At 35.9% G+C, this 24877-nt stretch overlaps 1 protein-coding gene and 1 pseudogene across 2 annotated transcripts; one reads left to right on the plus strand and one right to left on the minus strand.

The window, feature by feature from the left end:
* Positions 1–230: 230 nt before the first annotated feature.
* On the plus strand, positions 231–1485 carry LOC149266889 (uncharacterized). The gene is made up of 2 exons (XM_089397594.1): positions 231–545; positions 835–1485. Exons 1-2 carry the CDS (start codon positions 231–233, stop codon positions 1276–1278), a joined length of 759 nt encoding a protein of 252 aa, XP_089253720.1. The 3' UTR covers positions 1279–1485.
* A 7148-nt stretch (positions 1486–8633) lies between these two features.
* On the minus strand, positions 8634–10001 carry LOC149266890 (uncharacterized; annotated as a pseudogene). Its single transcript, XR_016253034.1, has 2 exons — positions 9434–10001; positions 8634–9145 (listed from the first exon to the last, which is right to left on the minus strand). The product of XR_016253034.1 is annotated as an uncharacterized LOC149266890 (transcript).
* Between the last annotated feature and the right edge of the window lie 14876 nt (positions 10002–24877).

Genomic DNA, 24877 nt, shown 5'->3' on the forward strand with positions numbered 1-24877 from the left:
CAAATCGGAGCTAGTCTGACAGAATTGCCGCACTACTCCAAAAGAGTTAATGCAATTTCCAATTCGAAATGGAGGAATTGTGAAACCGCAGGAGGAACAGGGCAACGCTTCCCTACTTCGGCTTTCGCATAGGAAAAATATTGGTCTTTGAAAGCTTTTGGTGGGAAGGTCCTGCCTGAAAACATTTCCTAGCCTGCAAATCCTAGTAATTGACGCTTGCAAGAGTTCCAATGGTGGCCAAGGCACTACAAAGCGGAGCCAGCGCTTTTGTTGGGAGTTCTATGGTTAAGTCTGCGAGATTGTCTTCTAATGGAAAACAAAGCGTACCCATCTCTGCAATTTCATGTAAGAATAGTATTTCAAGCGCCAAACCCTATGTTTTAACCAGCAATGCAACTGGATTTCAAACATGGAAAAAGGAAAACAGAAAAATGAGCTTGTTGCCCATATGTGTAGATGGGTTAACTTGTGCCGAGGAAATGAAAACCTGTCCACCAGTTACCTCTGAGAAGCTCGAAGAATGGATGAGAGATTCAGTAATCGAGGTACGCTAGTAACCATAAATCAAAATCTAATATTTTGTACCTTTTGGAAGTATTTGCTGCAATATTCTTGTTTCGTGTTAGGTTTCTCCTTTTTGATGCAATTGTATTGATGTGTCCTTTTTTGCGGATAGAATCTGATGAAATTTGATTAATTGGTTTTCAAATTCTCTGGCAGAAGTTAGGAATTTCATATTTTTATAAGTTAGGAAGACCATCTTTTTGTATATGTCCCGCTGGTGAAATTCTGACGTTTCACTTTTGCTCTTTGTTTTATTGCTTGGTCGAGCAGCTTGTCAAGCATATTCAGGAAGCCCCCTTTCTGCACTATGTATTTGATAGAAAATCTCCTTCAGCAAGTTTGAAGAAACAAAGGGATTATGCAGATATGTTTGGAAAGGTCGACAGTTGGGCTAAGATCAGAAATTCTCTGAGAGATATATCTCCTGATGCGGTGATTCTTGTACAAAAGTTGAATCAAGATATCTCTCCTGAAAGTGAAGAAGAAAATGTGCCCTGTAATGGGAATGGAAGGCATAGTACAGATCAGCAGGGCCGCACAGCTGTTTGGGGTTTGCTCATTCAAGGTAGAGGTGTTGGAGTGAGTGCTTGTTATATTTTGAAGACAACGCAGATTGCTTCAACCTTTGGATATTGTACCAGTTTCTGTTTGACAAGAGCAAAATGCTTTGGTCCAACTCCCCATACCCAGCTCACTAATTCTTGGCTTCTCTAGTCTGCACCATAAGATTTCTCAATACCAATTATTTTTCCATTTAGTGAGACATTCACTACCATTGTCCTGTGTATATATCAATTATCATTCTAATCATAACTCCTTCTTTCTTACCAGCTTATTTTTGAAAGCCAGGGTCTTACATCATTTCTTCTTGTTTCTTACCAGCTTATTTTTGAAAGCCAAGGTTTTACATCATTTCCATGGGGAAATTCCAAATTGTGAAGCCCTAATGAATATGAGTACACTGTATATTGAGCCTTAGTCTGGTTTTCTATATTAAATAAACATAATTCATTTTTCATTTCATTAATTAGGTCAGAATATTGGTTCATTCAAATTGGTCTTTTGATTGGCATTCTGTGTTAATGCTCACTAACTGAATGCATAATGGTTGGAATTTAGGTGCAGCTCTACCCAAAAAAATTTGAATAAGCCCATTATTCAATGAGTTTATAATTTATGAGTTCAAACTTCAAAGGCATATCTTGTGCCACTTTAGCTGCTTTTTATTTGCCATAATTCTCTATGTAGAATAAAAGAAACTTCAAAGCAATATTGTTGTTATTACATCTACTGTTTAGATATGTTGAGAGTAATACATTCAGCGTTCAGCAATAAGGATACAGATAATAATAGAAAGAGACTCATATTGTGGCATTGATCTTTCAAGCTTGGCTGATTGTGGCTGTGTTAGATTTAATACTTCTTAAATGAGTCAATTTAATACTTCTTAAATACTTCTTAAATGAGTCACGTATCGCATGAAGCTAGAATTGAGCTATACACATTTGGAATTGAATGAGATTTTAAAACATAGAGAAGTTATTTGGAATTTAGCAAATGGAATGTTGAAAGACTTTTCAGTTTCCTGTTTGATCTGGTTCTTATGATAAATGCACCTCTGGACTACTTCTTTCAAAACTCTAAGGTTGCTTGAAATATTAATGAAAATAATTAATTAATCATGGACATGAAATGTATCCAAGCATGAGGTTGGCCATAATCCTCTATGTAGATTGACAAAACTTCAATGCAGTGTGTTATTATTTCATCCACTGTTTAGACATGTTGAGAGCAATATAGATACAGAAGAGAATAGAAAGAGATTCATTTTGTAGCATTGATCTTTCATGTTTGGCTGATTCTGCCTGTATTATATTAATACATCTTGAATGAGACACGTATAGCATGAAGCTAGAGCCAAGCCATACACATTGGAATTGAATGAAATCTTAGAAGGCAGAGGAGTTCTTTTGAATTTAGAGAATGGTATACCAAAAGATTTTTCAGTTTTCTGGTTGGTACCTATGGACTATTACTTTCAAAACTCCAAGTTTCAACTAAGGTTACTTGAAATTAAATGCAGGATGTTTGGCTCCTACAATGTTTGTTTCAAACATAATCAATTGTGGTTGATGATGATTAGATGTAATAAAAGGCTTGGACTAGCTGCTAGTCTGAAACTAAGCAAAAGGGTAGTTTCATTGGTGGAATTCAATTACTGTTGTGTAGCCTACCTACTAAATATAAGGGCGCTGGCAGGGAAAATAGATTTTCAATAACATATAAAGTGGGAAAAATAAGACCACCGAGAAAGGACTTAGTTCCCCGCAACAACATTGCAGAACTTCCAACAAGTGCAAAGCCACGTTCCAATTCCCATTGAGGGACACGATATCTATATGGTTCAACCTGAGCCTAGGAAATAGCAGTGTCTAAATATGGAAACACAATTGAGCAAGGAAGCACACTATTTGGTATGCTATGTTACAAAGAAAAGGTTCTTTTTCAACGTGAATTTTAAAGCTGAAGAATATTTTAGGTTTCGTCTCAAAGGATTTTCATGTGTCTATCAGAGAACATGGAGGCTAAATGTAACATATAATATAGGTAAATAATTTTGACCATGATTGAGTTAATTGGTCTTTATATTTACTCCAATCAAATATTAGAATGGTTTTTCACCCAAAGATTCCTTCATCAAGAGGTAGTGATCATCCATAAGCCATAAAATATAAATATCCTTTAATCATATGAAAAACATGGTTTGTAATATATCTTACTTATTTTAAGGGAAGCGCATCTTTGATACTTCTCTTAGATCTTGAATTGTAATGATGACATTTCTCTTTGTAATATCAAGACAACTTTCATGTCACATATAACCAATATTTCTTTGAATAATATGCATAAATAATGAATGGATTTTATCATACCTATTAATGGCTTCTTTCAATCTTTCATGCTAGATCTTATCATCATTACTGCCATGTATCTTAACAGGGAAAAGTATTAATACTTTGTGTCAATGTTTTGCAATATTCCCAAGGAAAGAATTGAAGTCTAAAAATTTAATACATGTCATTTCATGTTTTCAAAGGTTATATTCTTGCAAGATTTATTCAAGCCTTAATAGTCTCATCTTATTGAGAATACCTTTTGTCTTCAAAAACTTGAAGGAGGACTTGGCCTTTTATTGTAAGTTTTGTCATGTTGAATGAAACATTTACAATGCAACTTCTAAGACTTTTATTTAATAGTGCAAGATGTCAATACCTTGTAGCTTCAAGACAGTGTCATGATTCAGTGCACTTTTCAAAGATATATGGGCAACATATTTTAAGGAGAAACATAGATTTTTCATCCCATATTCTAGATGTTCAACATAGGTATATAGATTGCGTATTTATTTTGTGATTGTTTTGTAACAACTCAAATTGTGATATATTGTCAATACCTTTTAAATGTGACCATCATGCTACAGTACAATAGATCTGACCTTCGATACTCTTCTATGAGAATATCATAGTCCTATTTCATTTCTTAAAATAAATTTGAACCAGGCATGCGATAAGGCTTATTTAGGATCATTATTATCGCAAAAACCTTTGATCAATGAAGCTAACTTTAAATAATAATACATACCTTTTATTCAAGCATCGAATCGCAAATGTATGGATTTTGTTGATTCCATACACGTTTTGAATATATTCATCACAAGAGATGACTACGCTGGCTTTTTCTTAGACAAGGACACTTGCAATCAAAATATGTATGAAACTTCTCCTTTTTAGTGAGAGAATGTGAACAAGGTATGCTTCAGTATTGTAACCTTCTTTAATCTTATCTATGCCCTAGAGTTGCATAATTAAATTTCAAACTTTGAGAGGATATGAAAGAATGATTACAACCAAGCAGAGGATACATAGACAAGACAATAATTCAAAATTAAAGACAATAATAATAGGCTTAATCAAAGAGGAAAGTTATAGAATATTTATCTTTTGAGAAAATTCAACTCTCTATTACTCTTGGACTTCTTGCATCCATCATGAAAATCAACCTCTTCCGTCTGATTTAATTTATTCCTTGCATGATCTAGGTTTTCCTTCTTTTAGTAGAAATATCTCATCCAAGGTTTTGTTCGTAACCCTAGGGTTTCTCTTATTTAATCCCTTTTAGATTTATATGGTTTACAAACCCTAAATATCAAAAGGTCAAAACCCTAATTACTATTTACACAAGAGATAGTTCAATCTAGGGTTTTTTCTAAAAACCCTAGATATCTTATTCAAAGTCTTCCAAACCCTAACTCCCTACAAGTCATATTCAAAAATCCATACATTCCCATGTTAATATTGATTCTTAATCAAAATAGCCTTCTAGTCTAAATCACTTTGAACTCCATTCTTAAAGAGGAGCTTGGTGTCTTCTTGTAAAATTAGAAAAAATTTCACATGTTTCAATAGCTATTGTAAAAAGAGTCTCCATGCCTTCATGATCCTATTAATTAGATATTGCAGCTTCCCTTTGAGCATCATTTAAAATGATTGTAGGTCTTCTGGTAAGTCACTAATAATGGCCTACACATGGTTCTTTAAAGATTCCTTTTAGATCATTTACAAGGTCCTCTAATGCAATTTAATCTTTCAAATATAAAATAGTTTTAACACAAGTCTTTAATACAAACTTTATTCATTAGACCTATACTTTGATAAGTTGTTACTTCAAAATTCTTGAGAAAAATATGTTGCAATGCATCTTAGTGATCATACCTTTTATTTATGGTCCCTTTGTTTAATCAATGCTTCTTTAGATATTTATCTCTTTAGGTCATCAAGTATTCTTTGACTTAGTAGCTTCGAATCAATACCATAGAGTTTTCTAAGACTTTACCCCTCATTCTTTACTATAGTAGTACCACAAAAGTAATTTGGTCTTGAGAAACTCAGACTATTACAAAGCCTTAGATTATAGTCACACTTATGAAATTCGAAAGTGTATAATAGAGAAACTTGATCTTAGATTATAGTCACACTTATGAAATTCGAAAGTGTATAATAGAGAAACTTGATCTTGACCAGAAGTTGGAGCATATACCACAGAAATTTGGATAGGTACTTCTTCACAAGGGCTAGGTATGATCCCTCACAAGAAAAAATCATTTTTTTACCACTGAGCAACGCGGATCATCATCATAGAGTAGGACATCATTGAACTTGGATCACTGTCATAGAACTCAGATTAATTCAAGAACATGGATCATCTCATAATGAACTCAGGTCACTATAACATAACTCAGATCACTTCAAGAATTCAGATTATGTCATCACAAACTCGGATCATTTTCATGAACTCGTAAAACTTCACATCATCATTACAGAATTATGCCACAAAATAATTTGGGCTACTTCACAGAGGTAACTTGAATCACAGAGGGGAGGACATCACCACAGTAATAATTCATACTTCTTCTCAAACTGCTCTTCGAAGCTAGCTTTGATACCATGTTGAAATTCGATTGCAAATTGAATTTCTAATCATGATAATTACTTGTGACTGATATACATGTTTCATTGTAGCATTTACATTATTTAGTTATGTCATCAAGAAATTACACATTCAAAAACATTAAAAAAAAAAAAGTAGAGATCATAGTGCACAAGAGAAACCAGAGATTAGGCTAGTGGCGAGGGAAAAACCACAAGGGGAAAACCCAGCAACTCCTTCCTTACAGAATCATCTTCAACAAGAGAAATCCATGTTAGTGGTAATTAGATAATCGTTCTCCAAATTCCAATCCAACCCTCCAAGATCTCTAGGATAAGATGCCTCAAACACAAATATGTCATGCCATAGAGATACTTCGCATTATTTCTCAGAGATATTGCTTCATACTTTGCTTCCCTTCACAGAGAGATCTAGCCTCATATCTTCACCTTCCACATAGACATATAGCCTCAAATAGACCTCGCATTTCAAAGATATTTAAGTTGATATGAAGTGCCCTTTTGGGAGGATATGTATGGACTATTTATAGCCTTCTAGTCAAGCGAATGGGTGCCACATGAAGTAGAGATGAACTTACACTTGGAGAGTCGACTTGGTAATTTGGAGGACAAATAAATAGACTATAAAAATTAAATTTTATTCTTTTGTAAAATCCATGGCTAACAAGCCTTTCATGGCTTTTATTTTGAAAAATAAAAATAATCTTATTGAATCAAATACATCAATGATTTTATTATTATTAAGACTGACAATAGCTACATACTTCAACATTCTTATCATATAAGCTTTGGCCATTGATATTGATAGAGTGTGTGTGTGTTCAATGGTTTTTCATGACAAACCTTTGGGTGAAAACCATTCTAATATTTGATTGGAATAAATATAAAGACCAATTAACTCAATCATGGTCAAAATTATTTACCTATATTATATGTTACATTTAGCCTCCATGTTCTCTAATAGACACATGAAAATCCTTTGAGATGAAACCTAAAATATTCTTCAGCTTTAAAATTCAGGTTGAAAAAGAACCTTTTCTTTGTAACATAGCATACCAAACAGTGTGCTTCCTTGCTCAATTGTGTTTCCATATTTAGACACTGTTGTTTCCTAGGCTCAGCTTGAACCATATAGATATTGTGTCCCTCAATGGGAATTGCAATGTGGCTTTGCACTTATTGGAAGTTATGCAATGTTGTTGCGGGGAGCTAAGTCCTTTCTCGGTGGTCTTATTTTTCCCACTTTATATGTTATTGAAAATCTATTTTCCCTACCCTTGCCTTTATATTTAGTAGGCAGGCTACACAACAGTAATTGAATTCCACCAATGAAACTAACCTTTTGCTTAGTTTCAAGCTAGCAGCTAGTCCAAGCCTTTTATGACATCTGATCATCATAAACACAATTGATGATGTTTGAAACAAACATCGTAGGAGCCAAACATCCTGCATTTAATTTCAAGTAAACTTAGTTGAAACTTGGAGTTTTGAAAGTAATATTCCATAGGTGCCAACCAGAAAACTGAAATATCTTTCGGTATACCATTCTCTAAATTCAAAAGAACTCCTCTGCCTTCTAAATTTTCATTCAATTCCAATGTGTATGGCTTGGCTCTAGCTTCATGCAATAAGTGTCTCATTCAAGATGTATTAATCTAATACAGGCAGAATCAACCAAACATGAAAGATCAATGCTACAAAATGAATCTCTTTCTATTCTCTTCTGTATCTATATTGCTCTCAACATGTCTAAACAATGGATGAAATAATAGCACACTGCATTGAAGTTGTGCCAATCTACATAGAGGATTATGACCACCCTCATGCTTGGATACATTTAATGTCCATGATTAGTTAATTATTTTCATTAAAATTTCAAGCAACCTTAGAGTTTTGAAAGAAGTAGTCCAGAGGTGCATTTATCATAAGAACCAGATCAAACAAGAAACTGAAAAGTCTTTCAGCATTCCATTTGATAAATTCCAAATAACTTCTTTATGTTTTCAAATCTCATTCAATTCGAAATGTGTATAGCTCAATTCTAGCTTCATGCGATACATGACTCATTTAAGAAGTATTAAATCTTACACAACCACAATTAACCAAGCTTGAAAGATCAATGCCACAATATGAGTCTCTTTCTATTATTATCTGTATCCTTATTGCTGAATGCTGAATGTATTACTCTCAACATATCTAAACAGTAGATGTAATAACAACAATATTGCTTTGAAGTTTCTTTTATTCTACATAGAGAATTATGGCCAATAAAAAGCAGCTAAAGTGGCACAAGATATGCCTTTGAAGTTTGAACTCATAAATTATAAACTCATTGAATAATGGGCTTATTCAATTTTTTTTGGGTAGAGCTGCACCTAAATTCCAACCATTACACATTCAGTTAGCGAGAATTAACACAGAATGCCAATCAAAAGACCAATTTGAATGAACCAGTATTCTGACCTAATTAATGAAACGAAAAATGAATTACGTTTATTTACTACAGAAAACCAGACTAAGGCTCAATATACAGTGTACTCATTTTCATTAGGGCTTCACAATTTGGAATTTCCCCATGGAAATGATGTAAAACCTTGGCTTTCAAAAATAAGCTAGTAAGAAACAAGAAGACTAGAGAAGCCAAGAATTAGTGAGCTGGGTATGGGGAGTTGGACCAAAGCATTTTGCTCTTGTCAAAGAGAAATTGGTACAATATCCAAAGATTGAAGCAATCTGCGTTGTCCTCAAAATATAACAAGCACTCACTCCAACACCTCTATCTTGAATGAGAAAACCCCAAATAGCTGTGCGGCCCTGCTGATCTGTCCTATGCCTTCCATTCCCATTACAGGACACATTTTCTTCTTCACTTTTAGGATAGGTATCTTGATTCAACTTTTGTACAAGAATCACCGCATCAGGGGATATATCTCTCAAAGAATTTCTCATCTTAGCCCAACTGTCGACCTTTCCAAACATATCCGCATAATCCCTTTGTTTCTTCAAACTTGCTGAAGGAGATTTTCTGTCAAAACATAGTGCAGAAAGGGGGCTTCCTGAATATTCTTGACAAGCTACTCAACCAAGAAATAAAACAAAGAGCAAACGTGAAACGTCAAAATTTCACCAGCGGGACATATACAAAAAGGTGGTCTTCCTAACTTATAAAAATATGAAATTCCTAACTTATGCCAGAGAATTTGAAAACCAATTAATGTAATTTCATCAGATTCTATCCGCAAAAAAAACACATCAATACAATTGCATCAAAAAGGAGAAACCCAACCTGAAACAAGAATATTGCAGCAAATACTTCCAAAAGGTACAAAATATTAGATTTTGATTTATGATTACTAGCGTACCTCGATTACTGAATCTCTCATCCATTCTTCGAGCTTCTCAGAGGTAACTGGTGGACAGGTTTTCATTTCCTCGGCACAGGTTAACCCATCTACACATATGGGCAACAAGCTCATTTTGCTGTTTTCCTTTTTCCATGTTTGAAATCCGGTTGCATTGCTGGTTAACACATAGGGTTTGGCGCTTGAAATACTATTCTTACATGAAATTGCAGAGATGGGTACGCTTTGTTTTCCATTAGAAGACAATCTCGCAGGCTTAACCACAGAACTCCCAACAAAAGCACTGGCTCCGCTTTGCAGTGCCTTGGTCACCATTGGAACTCTTGCAAGCGTCAATTACTAGGATTTGCAGGTTAGGAAACGTTTTCTGGCAGGACCTTCCCACCAAAAGCTTTAAAAGACCAATAATTTTCCTATGCGAAAGCCGAAGCATGGAAGCGTTGCCATGTTCCTCCTGCGGTTTCACAATTACTCCATTTCGAATTGGAAATTGCATTAACTCTCCGGGAGTAGTGCGGCAATTCTGTGAGATCAGCTCTGATCTGATCCATCAAGGAATTAATGCGGAGAGGTGGATGAAGGGTGGTGGTGGAGGGATTGCCCGGAGCCAAACAATTTTCTGGACTGTCATGAAAACCGGGCCATTCCTCCGCCTCGATAGACTACTCCTATCTTATTCATGAAACATGTCATAAAAATAGATCTATCACAATGCACAAATACCATGGCTTAATCATTACCTTGAAACTATACACCATAAACAATTTATCATAAATTGAATCAAAATTGACTTGATATTTAATTATGTTAACAACTTTATGACCAAATTAAAGATCACCCATGATAACTACCTTTGCGTGAAAAGCTTACTATGCAGCATTCCATAAGACACAACACGCCCCTGTATTCGACTTGCCCAAATATATTGAATTGATCAATTCCATAAACCCGTAAAGAATATATCGAAGATAACCCTAACAAATTTATTATTAAATCAAAGCTAACTTAATATTATTTTATTATTCTATCAATTTTATGACCAAATTAAAATTAACCTAACATTTTAGGTAACGGAAAGTATTGAATATACTTTATTTTCCTTTTCTTAGATGAAAAACTTAGATGAAAATGATTATGTAAAATAAGATAAATACATTTTTTGATTTGTATTAAAATATTTATTAAATATATTCTTTTTAATTATATATATATATGTATTGTAATTTACTTAAATGGGAATTTAGAAAGAAAAAATATTTTCTCATATTTATGTAAATTAATTTGCCATAAAAACAAGTTTAGGGAAATAGAATAGACACATTTGTTTTAAGATATTTCATATAGTTTAGATTAAAAATAAAAAACTATTATTTAAGTGAGAAATCAAGAAAGTTTTTGTTTTTGTTTTGTTTTGTTTTTTAAATTTTTGTCATCAAACAATGTGAGTAGAATATAATAGAGAGATTATTTTAAGATAATATATATTTTAGTTTAAAATTTAATAAATATTAATAAAGTTAGGTATTTGAATTTAATAATTATTCATTAAATAATTTAATAAATGTCTTTTTTTTTTTCTTTTTTCTTTTTTTTTCTGAATTTAGCTACTTCTATATTGATACATAATAAAATTACAGAGGGACAAGGGCCCCTAGAGTTCTAGCCTTGAAGAAGGCATGCTTACAAAAATCACTTGAAAACCTGACCAGAAATCCTTCATAGTGACTTGCTTTGAGACTTGATGTGTCTTGAAACTGTAACTGAAAGCTGGAACAGAGTGTTTGGAACCAGACAAAATCTCAAAACTACGCGACCTTTCCATGACCGAAAGAGAACCTATAAACCTATTGACCCAGTACAAAATCCAGGAGGACAGAGACCGTAAGACATTGGTTATGACAGTGACTAAAAAACTGGAGAGGGCCGCCCACGCAGGGGAAATCGGCGAGTCTATATTAGCAGAAAACCTGATATTGAGAAGTGTAAGACAAGAAATGACTTGTGGATTCTGAGAGGATAGGATGTCTTCTTACCACAATGGAGCAAAAAAAGAAGGTGCGATCCTATTCAATCATTAAGCAAGGTGGGAGGCGATTCCTCAATAATACGAAAGCTGAATTGATAAGAATCTTCAGACTCGGAGGATTGGCCTTTATTGCCTAAAGAACCACCCTCTACAGGAGCGCTAGGACCAGTGTGAGCGGTAGTTTCCTGATTTGTTGGGGCGCATGCATCCTTTTGCTGAGTAGCCTTAGTCTGCGTGGAATTGTTCCTGTCTATCGTCGTCGGCTCCAAGGGAGCGCCTGGACCAACTGCCTCCGAACCAACAGCTCCTGAACCCACAGCGTCTTCACTCAGCTCAATGGTGACTGACAAGATGAAGGAAGCGTTTCCGAGGGAGCAGGGGAAGCGGAAGCATGTAGTGTGGGATTGGGAGTGGTAAGAGCAATCTTCGGTGATAATTTGCCCTCTTGCTTTGCCACGACCGCTTTTGGTTGTAGGGTATCTATCAAAGCTGAATTCTGAAGCATCCGACAAAGGCTCAGAGGTCGTGGAGGATGGCTGGCGGGAGACATGACCATGGGAGCTGCCTCTCCTGCAGCTCATCCTAGAGCGAGTTCTGGGCATTTTGAGGATGGCAGGAGGAGTGGAACAAACAACAACGGAGGAGACAGAAAGGGAGCTGCAAAGGGAGGTGCAGGACGGATTAAAAGGAAGATGGATGCACTGGTGAATGGCAGCGTTATGAACCCAAGCTTGACAGTGGACTGAACTTACTCGAGAGCCAGGAGCGACATTCTCGCTGGAACAACTTAAGCACAAGGAAGGGACCAGAATGAGAAAGAAACAAAGTGCCATGACCATTATACTGTTGAACTGGAAGGTGGTGGTGTGCTGCGTTAATGCCACAATTAATTCGAAGTACTGATATATTAAATCAATCCTCATGCGAGGCCGGCTGGCACTAGTGAGGGGCCACGCGCCTCCCTTACATGCCGCCGTCGAGCTGTACTCAGATTTATACACCCGCATCCGAGTAATAATTTAATAAATGTTAATAAAGTTAGGTGTTTGCATTTAATAATTGTTGATTAATGACTATTGTTTTTTATGCTTATTCTAAAATTTCTAGTTTTAATTGTTTTAATAATTTATCTTATTTCACATTATCATATAATTTATTATAAATTATTTTCTTTCTTTCTTTCTTTCTTTATTTATTTTTTTCTCGTTCTTTTATTAGGTAACCTAACCTTTCTCCTTTTTCCTTATTTTTGTGACCCTATATTTATTAATTTATTTTATATTTCTTTGAAGATACTATCCGTGTTTTAGTTTCAAATTTAATAAATGTTAATAAAGTTAGGTATTTGAATTTAATAATTATTCATTAACGATTAATGTTTTTTCATGCTTATTCCGAAATTTCTAGTTTTCTTTGTTTTAAAAATTTGCCTTATTTCCTATAGAAAAAGTTTCCATCATTATTGTAATATTACTGGCAATTGCACCAAATGTTGCAAAGGACACCTTCAATAACATGAGAGAATGTCCATAATGACCAAAAAGGTGGTGGATCAAGGATTATCATTCAAAACATTTCCACATCGACATTACTAATTGCCCTTGTAATTTTTGGATTTTATATGCTTTGTAGATTCAATAAGCTTCCTCTATTTTTGGTAATACTATTACCTGTTAGCACAATTCATGCATTTGAGGCAATAATGGAATTTTGGGTTCTCCTTCATCCAAAATTATTAGAGCCAAAAAAGTTGTAAAGATTGTAAGAGAAATGAAATAAGGACCAGTCTAATTCCACACTATAATAATACTAGTTACTACTAATCTTCTCTACCCTAAAATAATAACCTATCAAGAATTTTCCAATTGCCATACTTTACAACAACAAAATCAAAAGCACATCATAAAATTAATCCTCAAAAGGCATTAAGTAATGGTAGGGCATATGTACACTAAATTAAGCTAATCCTTGGAGAACGTATCAATGAGACTGGGTAACAACATAAGAAACACCCTTGAAGTCACAGGTTCTAGTCAAATAACTTATTCTAATAATGTTTTTTAAAAGCATATGAAACATGGGCCTCTAGTGTAATTCATTGTTCTAATGCCATCCAGTAGTTGCAAATAGTGAAAGCTACAGATATAAACATCACAAATTGAGAAAGCTATGGATAATTAACATCAAAAATTAATACACATTCGACACCCCATCATAATATTACTTTCCATTTGGAACTCTCTACACTCACCTCCAAGCTAAGTCCATCTACGGGATCATCGTACTAGCACTCTCATGCATTTTAAGCTTCTTCATCAGCAGTATAAGGTAAACTTGTCCATACGTGTTTCATTAAACACAATTTTTCTACATCAATTTGGGTTTTTTTGGGATCTTGATCACCTATATAGGCCTAAGTGTACATTTGTACCTTGAAAGCTTCTAAGAAATGGTTGTAAACATGTAAAATATATGGTAAGAAAATTAAAAAGAGAAGCATCAGAAACAAGGATCTTTGTAATGGCTGTAAACATATGGAATATATGGTAAGAAATACTTTGAAAAATTAAAAAGAGAAGCATCGGAATTAAGGATCTTTGTAAGGCTATAAATCCTAGGTTGTGTAACCCTAAGAATGGGACTCGTCTTCATGATGGAGTACCCTTGAGAAAACCAAAAACAAAAAATGAAGTAAGAACCTTGATAACTGTCATACGGGTAATAATTCCAAGCGACAATCATAAACCAAAATGTGATAGTTGTTTTTCTAGAAAGGGGAAATTTAACCAACTCGCTTCTAAGAGTCTCTGTTAGAAGCAACGAGATGACACTGGGGGAAAGAGAAATATTAATGGACCAATTTTTAAGGATATGGTTACAATGAAAACTCTACCTTGACGCAAAGGATCCAAGATTGGTCTTTAGTTCCTGTGGCGAAGACAAAATACATTGTTAAGTAAAATAAAATTGTTGAAAGATTCAAATTCAAGGAGAAGCATTAAAAACAAGGATCTTTGTAATGTATAAACCTTAACATTAAAAGTACCATCCCCCATTCCTTTATCTAAAGTGTTTTGACCAAGGAAAGAAGATGTTTGGTGGTCCAATGCCACCCTGATTAACCTAGACCAATAAGGTTAACCCAACTAGTCCACCTTCATTAGACTAGCCTTCTTTATTAGCTATCCAAACCTTTATCACTTTGCACTATCCACTATATTTTAAATAAGAGAACCAGGCCCCATATCACCTCTTTTGTCACTCACCCCTGGTCCATCATTTCCACACTATAATATTCACCTCTGTTGGAAATAATAATCCCAACCACCACCTTAAACAAACTGACAAAAACCATATTTGCCCAGTCAACTACTACACGGTTATGATTTTGTTTGCACGCGAAAGGACAAAAGTGAGAGAAGAAGTACATTAGGTACCATTCCACAACACATCAGAAAAGTTAAGGCATTTAATGAAGTTTAGTAAATAAGTATGGGCAAGTATTCACTCTATGACTCTTGTCCACACCCCACAACACCTGCAAGTTCAGAAAACCATTTACTATGTATATCCGCCCATGTTGCGTATTAATTATTTTCTCTGTCCTGAACTAATGTTAAATTTGTATGTTGAGATAAATATGGATGTAAAATTCATTTGTAATGGTTGGGAAAGTTAGAGAGCGAGAGTGTCTGAGGTAGTGAGGAGAAAATTGTGGAGGAAATATTGGTGGGCACATGAAAACTAGTTTTACGGAGTTTTACAGAAGTTTACTCTGCAACCCCAGTGATGCTTAAATCGCAGTAAGTTTGTTGTGTTTTTCACTTAGAGCTACAACCTTCATTTATCACGTAAGTATGGCTTGTTGTGCTACGGCATTAATCCTTCACAAGTATATTTATGACAACCTCCTTTGTTTTACTCTATTTTGTTGTGCGTAAAATTTATGTTTTATTTAAGTCCTTGTGTGGTTGCGATATCCACTCCACAACCTATTTTTGAGCGAATTGACTTTTCCGCAACCGAATTTTTGAGTGAGGCTCCTCTCCTCTGCCCTGTAAATTTTTTTCTAACTTGGTATCGGAGAAGTTAAAATTGTTTTGAGGGATTTTTTTAGCATATTTACCAGAAGGTAGAAAGTGTTTTTTGACACTCAGAAATGGCAACATCAAGCACGAGCTTGACTAATCCTTAGATACCTCAGTTTAATGAAAAAAATTATGACTATTGGGCTATTACAATGAAGACCCTATTTTCTACTCAAGAAATTTGGGATTTGGTGGAGAATGGTTTCCAAGAACCAGCACATGTAGCAGCATACAATGCCTTGTCTCAAGTAGAAAGAGATTTGTTAAGGGACAACAGGAAGAAGGATTCAAAATCCCTGTTCTATATTTTTAAAGCAGTTAATGAAAGTATTTTCCCAAGGGTTGCAGCAGCAACGAAGTCCAAGCAAGCATGGGACACCTCCAGATAGCCTACCAAGGCATGGCAAAAGTCAAAACAACGAAACTGCAAATTTTGAGAAGAGACTTTAAAACACTTTGTATGAAAGAGTTTGAGAATGTAGACTCGTTTTTTACACATGTAATTGGGTTGGTTACTCAAATTAGGTCTCATGGTGAGACACTTGAAGAAAGGAGAATAGTTGAGAAAGTTTTGAGAAGTTTGCTAGAAAGGTTTGATGCCACTGTTGTGGCCTTAGAAGATACAACGGATCTCTCATAGTTCTTAGTGAATGAGCTTCATGCATCACTGATTGCTCAAGAACATAGACTGAATAGAGCAACAAGCTCCTCATTGGAGCATGTCTTCAAAACACAAGTTTTATTTGGTCAAGGTCGAGGCAGAGGAAGATCTTATGCTAGAGGAAGAGAAAGAAGCCCACGCAGAGGTGGAATAAGCAGCCCTTCAAGCTCAAGTGGAAGAGGCAGCAATCAAAATTCAAGTCAATGCCCAAGCCAAAATCAAGCATAAGGTCAGAGGTATGATAAATTTCAAGTCCAATGTCATTACTGTAAGAAATATGGTCATTATGCAAATGAATGTAGAGAGAAGCAATATGACATTAGTAACAAACCAAGTGTAAATTTCACAAAAGAAAATCAGAATCATCATAGCATGTTTTTATCTTGTAATATAGCACAAGAAAAACAAAGTGATATATGGTATCTAGATTCAGGGAGTAGCGACCACATGTCAAGGAACATAGAATTGTTTTCCAATCTAGATGAAAGTGTGCAATCTGAAGTGACATTAGGGACTGATAGCAAAGCCTCTTTCATGGAAAAAGGAAGAGTTAATATCCTAACAAAGAAGGGGGAGAAGAAGTACATCTCAGATGTTTACTCTGTCCCTGTTCTGAAGCATAACATCATAAGCATTGAACAACTCATGCAAAAGGGCTAAAATGTCTTTTTCAAGGATGTTGTATGCACAATTTTGGATAGGCCTCCAAGGAGACAACGGATTGCAAAGGTTCAGATGATAGACAATAGAATGTTTCCCATAAAGATAAGATCAGAGTTGAAGGTAGAAGGTGCACAAGCACAACTATCAATGAACTCACAAGAGGATGGAAGAAAAGAGGAAGTTGTCACACAAGTGAACTATCAATCAGAGGCCAAAGATGAAAACTGGTTATGGCATTTGAGATTTGGACATCTCAACTTTGGATGTTTGAATTTGTTGCATAGGAAAGGCATGGTGAAGGGTTTTCCACTCATAGAAAACTAGATAGCCTATGTGAAGGATGTATCTTAGGAAAGCAACATAGCGAGACATTTCCAACAGGAAAGTTAGTAAGGGCAAAGGCACCTTTAGAGATTGTCCACTCAGATTTATGTGGTCCAATGTAGACACAATCAATTCATGGTAGCCACTATGTATTGACCTTCATAGATGACTACACAAGGAAGACATGGGTCTATCTCCTAGAACAAAAAAGTGAAGTGTTTGAGTGATTTCACCAGTACAAAGCTCTTGTTGAGAAGAAAACAGACACTACATAAAAGTCCTCAATACTAACAAAGGTGAAGAATACATCTCAATTGATTTCCTTCGTTTTTGTAGGGAGCATGGAATTCACAAGCAATTTACAACAAGATATACGCCTCAACAAAATGGTGTGGTGGAAAGGAAGAATAAGACCATTATGGAAATGGAAAGGAGTATGTTGAAGGAAAAGCATTTTCCAAATGATTATTGGGCTAAAGTTGTCGCTTGTGCAACATATATCTTGAATATATGTCCAACCAAGAGTGTCCATAATATAGTTCCTGAAGAGGCATGAAGTGGAAGAAAGCATGGTGTCACTTACATGAGAGTTTTTTGGATGGTTGGCATATGCACACATCCTGGATGAGCTGAGGAAGAAGTTGGATAGCAAGGGGGAGAAATGTATATTTGTTGGATCGAATGATGAATCCAAGACATACAAGCTTTACAATCCATCAATCAAGAAAGTCATAATCAATAGAGATGTGCAATTCATAGAAGAGGAAGCATGGGATGGATGTTTAGAGAAGAGAGTCAATGTGAAAGCATGTATACCACATGAGGACAAAGAGGAATTAACATCAGCAAGTAATTTGTCAATAGTGACTCCATTTAGTCCTATTCAAGCACAACAAAGCACGCAACAAATAACACCATCAACAGATAATAGGACAACTTCGCGCAGTTTTCTCCAAGCACGCCGCAAAGTGCAGCACCAAGTGACATGTCAATCCCATCGTCAGCAAGCACAAGAAGACCAAAATTCAGAGCTTTATTGAGACTTATGAGCAAGATGAGGTTGATAACAGTGCTGGTGCGAATTCATTATTTTCTTTGTTTTGTCATGTAGATGACCCAATCCATTTTGAAGATGCAGTCAAAGAAGAAAAATGGGTTGTGACAATCGAGGAAGAAATCAAAGAAATAGAAAAGAATTACACATGGGAGTTAGTGGACTTGCCGCAAGGAAAACAAGTCATTGGAGTGAAGTGGGTCTATAACACCAAGAGAAATGTCGACGGTAAGATTGAAATATAAAAGCAAGGCTAGCTGTCAAAGGATACAAGCAGCAGCATGGAAGAGATTTTGCGGAGACATTCGTGCTAGTCATGAGGATGGAGATGGTGCATACAGTTGTGGTGATTGTCATGCAATATAAATAGAAAGTGTATCAAATGGACGTAAAGTCAGCGTTCTTGAATGGAGTGCTAAAAGAGGAAGTGTATGTTGTGCAACCACCTGGTTATGAGGTAGAAGGCCAAGAAGACAAAGTGTATTAGTTGAGGAAAGCTCTTTATGGGTCGAAGCAAGCACCACGTGCATGGTACAGTAGGATAGATGCTTACTTATTGGACAATGGTTTCAACAAATGCCACAATGAGCCTACTCTCTACATCAAAGAGAGTGATGGGTAAGATTCTTATTGTCGTCTTATATGTAGATGATTTATTTTTATAGGCGGTGATGATTTCTTCATCACTGATTTCAAACAAGTCATGAAGAATGAATTTGAAATGACTGGCCTGGGTTGTTAAGAAATTTTTTGGGCATAGAAGTGAAACAAACAGAAAATGACATTTTTATTTCTCAAGAAAAGTATGTAGGAGACATTTTGGAGAGGTTTACAATGCAGAACAGCAAGCCCACACCAACTCCAACTCTCATGGCGTTGAAGTTGAGCAAAGAAGTTCGCAGAAACAATGTCAATCCGACATTATACAGAAGTATGATAGGCAGCTTGATGTATTTGACTGCCACAAGGTCGGATATAATATATGCAGTGAGTTTGGTGTCGAGGTTCATGGAGACACCCAAAGACACACATTGGCAAGCAGCGAAAAGAATTCTAAGGTATGTCAATGGGACAAAACAATATGGCGTTTTGTACACTGCAACAGATAACTTCGGGTTGGTTGGTTACACTGATAGTGATTGGGTAGGAAGTGTTGATGACAGAAAGAGCACGTCATGATATGTTTTTCATTTGGGTTCTAGAGCCATTTCATGGGCCTCCAAGAAGCAGCCAATAATGTCACTGTTAACAACAAAATCTGAATATGTCGCCGCAACAGCAACAACATGTCACGAAGTTTCGATGAGAAGGATGTTGAGGGATCTTCATCACCTTCAAGAGGGAACGACAACTATTTTTTGGACAACACCTGTGTAGTTGCATTATCAAAGAATTTAATTTTTCACAAGAGGACCAAACATATTGATGCTAAATATCATTTTATGAGAGAGTTGATTAAAAATGATGAAATTTTGTTGTAGCACTTTAGGTCACAGGAACAGTTTGCTGATATTTTCACAAAGCCATTGGCACGTGAAAGTTTTGTTTATCTCAGAGATTGTTTGGGAATTTTCAATGACAGCAGTTGTAATTAAGAGGGAGTGTTGGAAATAATAATCCCAACCACTGTCTTAAACAAACTAACAAACACCATGCTTTCCCAGTCACCTACTACACAATTGTGATTTTGTTTGCAGGCGAAAGGACATAAGTTAGAGAAAAAGTAGAGAAGGTACCATTCCGCAACACATCACAGAAGTTAAGGCATTTAATGAAGTTAGTAAATAAGAATGGGCAAGCATTCACTCCATCACTATTTCCCACACTCCAAAGCACTTGCAAGTTTAGAAAACCATTTCCTATGTAAATTCTCCCATGTTGCGTATTAATTATTTTCTCTGTCATGTATTAATGTTAAATTTGTATGTTGAGATAAATATGGATGTAAAAGTCATTTTTAATGGTTGATATAAATATGGATGTAAAAGTCATTTGTAATGGTTGGGCAAGTTAGAGGAGAAAATCGTGGAGGAAATATTGGTGGCCATGTGAAACCCAGTTTTATCGAGTTTTACAGAGGTTTACTCCACAACCCCTTTGATGCGTAAATCGCAGTGAGTTTGTTGTGTCTTTCACTTGGAACTACAACCTCCATTTATAGTGAATGTATTTCCTTATGTTTTGACATATAATAGAAAGCGTGGCTTGTTGCGCTATGACGTTAATCCTTCACAAGTAGATTTACGACAACCTCCTTTGTTTTACTTTGTTTTGTTGTGCATAAAATTTATGTTTTAATTAAGTCCCTGTGTGGTTGCGATATCCACTCCAGTTGGAGTGAGACTCCTCTCCTCTGCCCAGTAAATTTTTTTCTAACAACCTTGAGTGCATGTAGGCGTGAGCATGGTTTAGAGGGGAAGGAAGAAGTACGATTTATTTCTACAATAGGCCAGAATATTGAATTCATAATTAGAATGACCTCATACAAGCACTCGATAAAGTTCACAAGAGATGATTCCACTTTATAATAATACTAGATACTACTGATCTTCTCTACCATAAACTAATAACCTGTTGCAAGTATGGCAATTTCTACAATGGGCCAGAATATTGATTTCATAATTAGAATGACCTTATACAAGCACTCAATAAAGTTCACAAGAGATGATTCCACTTTATAATAATACTAGATACTACTCATCTTCTCTACCATAAACTAATTACCTGTTGTGAGTTCGCCAATCGCCATACTCTGCAGCAACAAAATAAAAAAACACAATAGAAAATTAATCCTCCGAATACATTTAATAATAATGGTAGGGAATATGTACACTAAATTAATCTAATGCTTGGAGAACATAAGAACTTACTTGGAGACTAGGTAATGACATAAGAAGCGACCTAGAAGTCGCAGGTTATAGTCTTGTGACTGTTCTTTTGATAATCGTTGTTGAAAGAATATGGAGCATGGGCTTCTAGTGTAATCCACTGGTCTAAAGCCATCCATGTAGTTTCAAATATTGAATTCCTTAGATATCAACATCGTGACAAATTGAGAAAGATGCCATCTATGTAGTTGAAAATGGTGAAGGTTGTAGATATGAGCATCATGACAACTTGAGAAAGCTGTAAATAATCAACATAAAAGAATGATACAAATTCAACACCCCACTTTATCCATGCACAAATGGGCTTCTTATTCAGATACAGGGAAAGTCGTGGCTAGTGAAGGAGGAGACATTCAACAATGGCTGGTGAACGAGGATGTGTAGCTGCAGGGGCACTCACTGGTGACTGAGGTGGAAAGGCGCTTCTTGTATACATCCAACTATTCACCGAATTATAACTATTTTATTTTCTATTAATTAACAACTGTTTTATTTTTTCTTTGTAATCTTTTAATTAATTAAAAGGTTTCCTCTGATAAGAATTCCTTCCCATGCCACCTGTGCAGTGCAGTTGTGGGACGTTAATTTTAGTGTTAGAGTATTAAAACAATATCTAACATCTGATTAAAGATGAGTATTGTTCCTTATAATTTGGTACATTGATAGACCACCGGCATTGTCAGTGATAATTTGGTGCATTGATAGGCCACCACTGCACAAAGGCTCTTGCGCAGAGGCGAGCCTCTTCCTCGCATTTGTTCAACTTATTATCCATTGCACTGCCATCCGTGGCATTGCAAGAAGACAATGAGAGTCATTCCAAATGGGAAGATGTAGGAGTCGACCAAAAATGTGTTTGGAAGGGTTGCAAGTCCCATCATTCTAGACTAGGAATTCACCATATTGGTAGCTGCCACTTTCTTCATGTCGTATTTCGTAGCCAGGTATACCATCATGTTCGCTTGCACCCCCAAGTATTCATGAAAGGTGATTTGAGATTAAATCCAGTTATAGATTTTAGCTATTATGAAAGTGTTGAAACATTAATTTCACCTACAGTCATTAACTCCAGCAAAACCACTTCAGAAAACCGCTGATCTTTATCGCACCACATTTCACGCAATGTGGTTTCTGTCAGAGGGTCTCTGACACAATCCGTTCCAGCCATGCATCCACTGTACGAACACAAAACTGCCCATCTCTTGGACGTTAAAAATCGTTTGGTTTGTGTGGCTGAAGGATGCGAAATGCGTCCGATCTGGTCAACACACATGGATCTCATCCAACCTGCCAGAACATTTTTTTTTGTTTTTACCGCCGGTTTTATTTAATGCAATTAATGAGAGTGTCATAGTCTTAGGTAAAGAATTTAAGGTTTTTATACGGCAAGTAATATTATATTTTTTTTGTGAACTCATATGAAGCATACACAATATAGTTATGTTTTAGCGTTGACCTTTTGTTGTCATTGTAACACGGGGATGAAGGTGAGTTGTTCGCTGCAGTGAGGAATGAAGAACCAGAGGTTTGCACAGCAGTTCAAGGTTGAATATTTGTAATAAAAAAAAGGGGGAATGCATATGTATATGCAATTTCTTTTTTTGTTGTGTGTTGACTTCATTGTATTCAAGCACACGCAGGTTGAAGTGAAGTTTTTTTTTTGCAGCAAATGAAAACCTAGGAGAGAACAGCAGTGCGGAACCAGAGCAGGGTTGTGAAACTAGAGTGAGAATAATTTTCAAATGAAGACATTTTGAAATACGTAGCAGTGTGATTAATTTTGTAATGGCTTGTGTGCTAGAGATTTTGAAATATACAGGGAACGCATAATGAAATTCTTCTTGGGTGAATGTGAAAGATTTTTTTATTTTACAGCAGTAAACCCATGTAAGAAAATTTTATTTTACAACAGTAAATGTAAAAACTTTTTACATAGCAGTGAATGAAGATTTTACACAGCAGTGTAAAAATCATTTGTAAAAGAGGCAGAGTATTTAGTTTTTGGTAAAAGTTTTGGTGAATCCCTCTGAGAAAGAGGAAGAAATATGTATCAAGGTTTTTATTAATGAATATAAAGGTTTTATGGGTGTGAAAAATCTCTGTTCTCAGAAAACAATTTAACTTCCCTGTGCAAAAGATCCTGTGGCAGAAACAGAGCATTTTCTCTGTTCTTTTATGTTTGAAATTACCAGAAATTTCCAACATGGTATCAGAGTATATTGTTACAGGGAAAAGTGTCTATATAGAACTACTCTATCCCACTAAGGTGTGACAGCTACCTTAGAAACAAACAGAGAAAACCTACTTTCGTTTTTCCCTTATGAATTATAGATAGAGAGGAACAGAAAGACCAACCTCTGTCTTGCGCTAATCTCCTGATTTGATTCCTCTCTTCTTTGATAGTCTTTAGCTACCTGCTCCTTGCACGCCCAGCTTCACCAAGTACCTGTAAGATCACAGTAGCATAGCACTATACAAAGACATGGATCTATAATCATAAAAAATCTAGGATCAGATGTAAATTGACCATACAAATGTAGCAAACATCAATGACACAAGAGCATGGAGGAAAACTTGAATAGCTTTTATTGATAAATAAGAAAGAGCCAAGAGTAGTTACAACCATTTTTTCCGACCCAGCATCAACCTCCCAGCAGGGAAGCCCCTCTTCACCTCAAACAAAGCTTAGATCACACAACAATCTAATGTTTGTCTCAAGAAACCTACAACAATTCCTTACAATATGCAAAATTCCAGCCCCTGGATCTCTGGGATGAGGGATCCATATATAGATATCTGTAATGGAGATGAGTTAGTTTATGATTTGACTAGTGTCTTCCCTCTGATAGTTCTTGCTTCCACTTGGAGATTGATGATCTCTTACTCATCCTTGGTCGAATTCAGAGAGGCAAGTGTCACAGGAGAAGATTCTGGAAGCTTCCATTGCCTCTCCACCTCGCAGAATGACACTGCCATTTGTCATTTCTCGTCCATCGCACCCCATAGAAGGGATTTTTAAAATGCAACGCACCCACACAGTGTATTTAGGTGAGATGCAACGCACTTGGCCAGTGGAGCAACTGAAATGATCCTGTTTTGACCAATTCTTAGCAGTTTTTCATGGAGAATTTCTGGGAGAAGCTGTAATCTGTTGAACTTGTTCCTTTAGGGGTTAGAACAACACTTTTAGGGACTTAGGAGCCCTTGGTTTATGGAAATTTCATGTTTGGGGTTGTAGTGCCCAAAAATGTCTATAACAGTTGCCCCCTAAAGCATGACGTCATTAATCTTTTGATGTCGGGTGAAATGCTTTATTATGAGGATCCAAAGTTCTTTCAAGCTGGGAGGAGACTTGTAATAAGATACAATACAATACATTATCTTCATAATATTTTCATAATCTAGCTGAGGTGGGCATTCCCATGCTCAGCTCTATAAATTCATTTTCATGTACATAGGACAGAAAATCGTCTGAGTGTAGACTGATGATTCTGATAGAGCCATCATCCTTTTGATTGGATGATTATCTTTGCAGCAATGATGTACATTTGATGTCTTTATTTCCCTGAATATATATTGCAGCCCGGATGGATGAAACTAGATCCGGGGTCTTCAATCTCGTTCGATCTTCACTTGAAGTACAAGTCGATCCATGTGAAAGCTGTTCTGGAGTCGAACATGGAAAGACATCGCCTGATTACCAGCCAATGATGTAAGCTATTAACAGGTGCGAGAGGAAT

This window comes from Pinus tabuliformis, chromosome 6, assembly GCF_031772625.1.
Source record: "Pinus tabuliformis cultivar Carrire ecotype Pingquan chromosome 6, CPIR1, whole genome shotgun sequence".
Lineage (NCBI taxonomy): Eukaryota > Viridiplantae > Streptophyta > Pinopsida > Pinales > Pinaceae > Pinus > Pinus tabuliformis.